The sequence below is a fragment of the Nicotiana tomentosiformis genome, chromosome 6, assembly GCF_000390325.3.
Source record: "Nicotiana tomentosiformis chromosome 6, ASM39032v3, whole genome shotgun sequence".
In the NCBI taxonomy this organism is placed as follows: domain Eukaryota; kingdom Viridiplantae; phylum Streptophyta; class Magnoliopsida; order Solanales; family Solanaceae; genus Nicotiana; species Nicotiana tomentosiformis.
Window position 1 is genome coordinate 137,399,314 of NC_090817.1, and position 5,558 is coordinate 137,404,871.

At 35.3% G+C, this 5,558-nt stretch overlaps 1 protein-coding gene across 1 annotated transcript; it reads left to right on the top strand.

The window, feature by feature from the left end:
- Window positions 1-4,789: 4,789 nt before the first annotated feature.
- Window positions 4,790-5,260, top strand: LOC138894834 (protein SOB FIVE-LIKE 4-like). The gene has a single exon (XM_070179564.1). The coding sequence runs from the start codon at window positions 4,790-4,792 to the stop codon at window positions 5,258-5,260; it is 471 nt and encodes a 156-aa protein (XP_070035665.1).
- The last annotated feature ends 298 nt before the right edge of the window (window positions 5,261-5,558 follow it).

The following is a 5,558-nucleotide window of genomic DNA, read 5'->3' on the forward strand; positions in this document are numbered from 1 at the left end:
TGTTCTTAAATTCTCTTACGTGTGGAACTACTCTCTATTGTTATGTAAGGGCACTTAATTCATGAAGGAAAGGTAATGCCATTGACTTCTGTGTTAGAGTAAGTGAGCTAGTTATAAATCATGCATGGTGCTTTTGAGTCAAATTTTGAGGCTAGGATGTTACGGTATTGTACTTAATTTGTTTTAATTATTCTTTGTGTGATGAATTATGAGAGTTGTTGAAACATGTCATGTTCTATATGAAGTATAGTTTGATTGCTCGAGGACGAGCAATGGTTTAAGTATGGGGTGTTGATGGTAGGCTATAATCCCGTATTTTAGTCGCTTATTACACTCTAATTCACTGCACTTCACTTGTTTTGAGCTTTAATTGGTAGTGTTTTGCACTTATTGTGTGTTTTATGCCTTGTAGGAGTGATTCCGAGTGATATAGATGTTGTGGAGCTAATTCGAGCTATTTGGAGCTTTGAAGTCTAAGTAAAAGCCCAAGGGATTAAGTCGAGATCGTGTTTGGGGGTCGAGGACCAAGTCTGAACGTCAAAACGCAAGATTTGAGTCGTACTCTGAGAAATTTGCACTAGTGCGACGCAGGGTGCGAGGCATAGTGCGATGCAGCAGTGAATTTTTTCTGCCTGTTGAATTGTTGAGCTCTCTGGATTTCTCCACTAATGTCCTGCATGGCACGTCGCCCCATGCGGCGCGCCTGTGTAATTTTTACAGAGTAAATATTCTATTTCGGCTAGGAAAATGTATTTTTATCTGGGCCCGACCCTACTTGGTATAAATATATGGAAAGACATTATTTTCTGGATTTTTGACACATGTTCGACCTAAGGAGACTAAGGAGGAGTGGGAAGAATACGGGCACAAGGATTTCATCATTCCTTCCTCACTCAAGACTCGAGTTTAAATTGAATTTATGTTTTCCTCGACTTTAACTTTATTTGTAATGAATTGCTCCAGATTTATGCAGTAGTTCCTTTTAGGGTTTGATGGATTTGGTGTATTGATGATTGTTTGTGGATTATAACTCTAGTTTTATGTATTGAATCGTTTTTGGATTATTTAATTGTTGCATCTATATTCACTTGTTCATGTAACCGAGAGAGGCATAACTTGTTATATCTTTGTATTATATTATTGGTTGAGTTCATTAATTCTTCTTAGTAATCAAAAGAGGCTAGTTGAATCATTGATTAAACCTAGTTAGGAGGATAATCGAGAGAGGTTCTCCCAAAGACTAATCCATTACGCATTCTTGCATATCTTTACTGAGCTTAAATTGGTTCATCTTGCGAGGTTGAGACTTAATCGAGAGAGGAGTTTCTACTAAACGTTTGAACTAATAATCAAGTGGATTCGAGAGACTCACTTGAACGTTAGAAGTGAATTATCTAGAGCTAGATCCCAAATAATTATCTTGCACATATCCCATCAATACCCTATTTTTCTTCCACTGATAACTTTCTTTGCTTATTCCTTGTTTCGATTGTCATTAGTCAATAGCTTTAGACTCTTAGTTAATTTTAGTTAGAAATCATATAAATCTCAATTGTTGATCATCTTGGATAGCAATCAAGCTAGAAACTACGAGAATACTGTTTAAATCCAATCCTTGTGAATACGATATTATACTATACTATATTCGATTAGCGAGCATAATTTAAGTGTGTGTTTTGCACTCGTCACACACCTATTCAACTGATGTACCAACCACTTGTATCTGTTGATATATATAGGTATGACAACCTTGAGCCATAATATATACATAGAAGGGACTACCATCCAAATAGTATCCAACTAAGTTAAAATAAAGAGGACAGTCCGGTTCACAAAGTATCCCGCATTCACGCTGGATTCGAGGAAGGGCCGCATCCAAGAGGTGTGATGTAGACAACCTAACCTAATGAAGCATTAGCGGCTGCTTTCACGGTTCGAACCCGTGATCTATAAATCACACGAAGAGAACTTTATCTTTGCTCTAAGACTCCCTTCAACCGAGTTAAAATAAAGGTGTATAAATTGCATGTGATGACAATATTAACTAATACCTATGGAGGGAAAGTTCCATAAGAAAAAAGCAGCAACTTCATAATATATCTAATCACATAAAACCGTTCACTGAACTTTTTTAAGTTACATAGGAGGAACTTAAAAACAGTACACAATAGAATTATGTACTGTTCTGATAATAGCATGAGAAAAAGTATATTAGCAATTTTATACATATTCCTACATTTGAAATGGGGAAGACAGAGATTTGTCATATCTAAGTTTGACTTGAACACTTACCTAACATTATCTTATTGTTCCCACATGCCTATTATACTTCACACTACATTTAAATACAAAGGGCAAAAAAGTGAACTGGCCTGGTTAGATTGAAAACTTTCCAGCCATGGGATATTTTGTCTTATTGTCAAAAAGAATTTGCTGGATATTTTTGCTTAAATCACATGGAGCCCAAGAAAAGTGCAATTTAAGACATGATCACCTAAAAGGACAAGAAACAAGAATAAAACATGGGTCACAATTGTCTGTCATTTCCTTATTATAAACCATTGTCTAGGATTTACAAGTGAGAAACAACTAAAAAGGGAATTAGAGGCAAGGTATGTCCCATCCCCACATTGTTGTGAATCTTAAGTTCCTTTTGTTCCTTCCCTTAATATCAAGAAAAAATGACCCCTCAAAAGAGCCAAGAAACTAGATCTTCCCCACGTAACATGAATAGCAACAAAAAATTCATAATTACAAATATTTTCAAGTTCTAGATCTAACCATTTTGCCAGATCATCATCCAAGATTGCCACAACTGGAAAAAGATCATCACTAACATGTAATACTTGTATTATATAAAGGAAAAGTAAAAAGGTTTTAGAAAGCACAATTGTGATGCACCAACAGGGCTTTGGGAAAATAACAGATGAAAAGACCAAAGAGAATAGAAATAATAAAGAGCGAAAGAAGTTGATTAACCACACAGAGCAAGTGTCAAAATATATAAAAGTAAACGTACAAAAAAATTAAGGAGAGTCAACATATAGTGTATATGCGTATAATTTTTTTTTACCTACTTACACATTGTATTTTTATCGTGAAGGGGCGTCAGTTGATACCCCTTACTATAAGGTGGCTCTGCCACTAACAGTCTTGACAATGGAGAAACTCCTGATAGTGTGCTCTCCCTTTTAGTACGCGATGTAAATCAAGATTAGTTGAATCAGTGAGATCTGGATACTAATATCCCGTTTGACCAAGTTGCAAAAATCAGCTTATCTTGAGAAGTACTTTTTCTCAAAAGTACTTTTGGCGAGAAACAGTTTGTGTTTGGCTAATTAATTTAAAAAGCACTTCTGAGCAGTAATTAGTGTTTGGCCAAGCTTTAAAAAACTGGTTTTAAATGTATTTTTCTCAAAAGTATTTTTCAAAAAAGTATTTTTGGAGAGAAACTATTTTTTCTGCTTCTCCAAAACTATTTATGCTTTTCTTCAAAATCACTTTTTTTCCTTTTAAAAGTTTGGCCAAACACCTTAATTTTAGAGGAAAAAAAAAGCACTTTTGACAAAAAAAAAAAAAAAAAAAATTGTTTTTGCCTCAAATTCTATAAATGATTATAAGGAAGAGAGACTAAAAAGATGTTAATTAAAACTTCTATTTGCCCTCTTGGTACAAATCTACACTGCTTGTTGAAAAGACTACTATTAATAGAAGAAAACTCCAGTTGACTTCTTCCAATTTCACAGAAGAAAAGCTGCATTTTTCATTTACTCGCATGCCGTTTGTTTTATTTGACATGACTTACAAAATCAGGCAGTGAAAAATAAATGATGGTTTTCAGGAAGTTCATTTATCCCCTAATTTAAGAACAAAGGGCTATACACTATACATACATTATTCTCACTAGCACATAGGCTGTGCACCTCCTCTGTATTTTGCATTCAAAGTATTACAGCTTCCTATTAATGAATCATGTTCAGAATTCTAAGCAATAAATATTTTTATCTTCTCTTCACCAGTTAAACCTTATGACCCTAAGTGAGAGCAGCCCCAATTCTGTCCTTTCACATTTATTCGAAGGGAAGTTTCCTGCCTTCTTTTTCCTTTATGCATTGTATCCAAAACCTACTAATTGGATTAATTTGAATTCGCACAGTGTGGTCCACCAAAGAGAGCCTTCTCTATTTTCGGGGTTCGAGGCCCAAACGTCCGATTAAAAGTGGAAGGATCTCATCTATCTCATGACACTCTATTGTCTCGTGCCTTTTATAAGACAAATCTCTATCATATTACGTTCTCTATTTTCAAGGCTCGAGGCGCAAACCTCTAGTTAAAAGTGGAAGGATATCATCCATCTCATGACACTATTGTCTCGTGCCTTTTATAAGACATGTATCTCTATCAAATTTGACAGCTTCTTCCTGTCCCTTTGGTGATATAAAGTCAGGGGGAAATAATGGCTATGTACATGTATCCATGAGGTAAAAATTTAATTCCAGCTATTGAAAAAAAAGGGAGAACAAAAATAAATACAGGGGTTTGGGTTGCTTTCAAAAGTAGTAGTATAAGATTAGGCACGTTCTTTCTGTGTGAGGGAGAGCTGTATTGGTCTGTGCAGATAAAAAGCATATGTTATTAACAGGTGTTTTTCATCTACATTCCTTTGCCTTTTTCAGCAATACCAACTCCACTCTTCTGTCTTTTAGTTCATCTAAATGCAGTACTCTTAATTCTTGTATTTTATCATCCTTTTTATTCACTTTTGAGTGTTCTGCTTTTGGCACTGGAAATGGACTCTTCCAAATTATTTGGAGAAGCAGAAGAATGTAATAGCAGTGAATCAGGTTGGACAATGTATATTGGCTCTCCTTCAAATGGTGAGGTTGAAGATGAGCTGGAAAATGAGGATTTTGATGAATTAGAAGACAATAATAAAGAAGCCATTAATAGCGACGACAAAGAAGATGGTGACACTGATGATTCAATGGATTCTGATGCTTCTTCAGGCCCAAGTCATAGGCAGTATATTACTAAAAATGGAAAGAGTGCTGGTCTAGCCAATATGGTTCATTACAAGAATCCAAAGGAAAAGGGTAAGGATCACAAAGTTTGCAGCTTGAACAACAAAGCCAATAATTCAATGAAAAGTGGTTACAAGAATGAAGTCAAGGAAGAAGAGTCTGTTTTTACTGCAAAAGGAGCACCTTCAAATGGTGGTAATAAGGTTAGGAAAAGTATTTGGATGGGCAAAGGAAAGTAGCAACATTTATAGCTTAATTCTCATTTGGTTTTAATTAGATAGCACTAGTACTATTATGTAGTAGTATATCTTTCTTTCTTCTTTCTTAGTGCATGGAAAAATTATCAGGATGTTTTCAAGTAGAAATAAACACATTCTTTTTATTTTGCTATTGGTTGAGAACAAGATCAAAAACTTATATTCCTTTACCGCAAAGGTTGACTGAGTTGGTTGGATGAGTGATTTTTTACATGGGAGACTTGTGATCGATTCCTCTCACCAGCATCCTTTTCAGTCAGAGCTCGTCGCACGAGGCTTG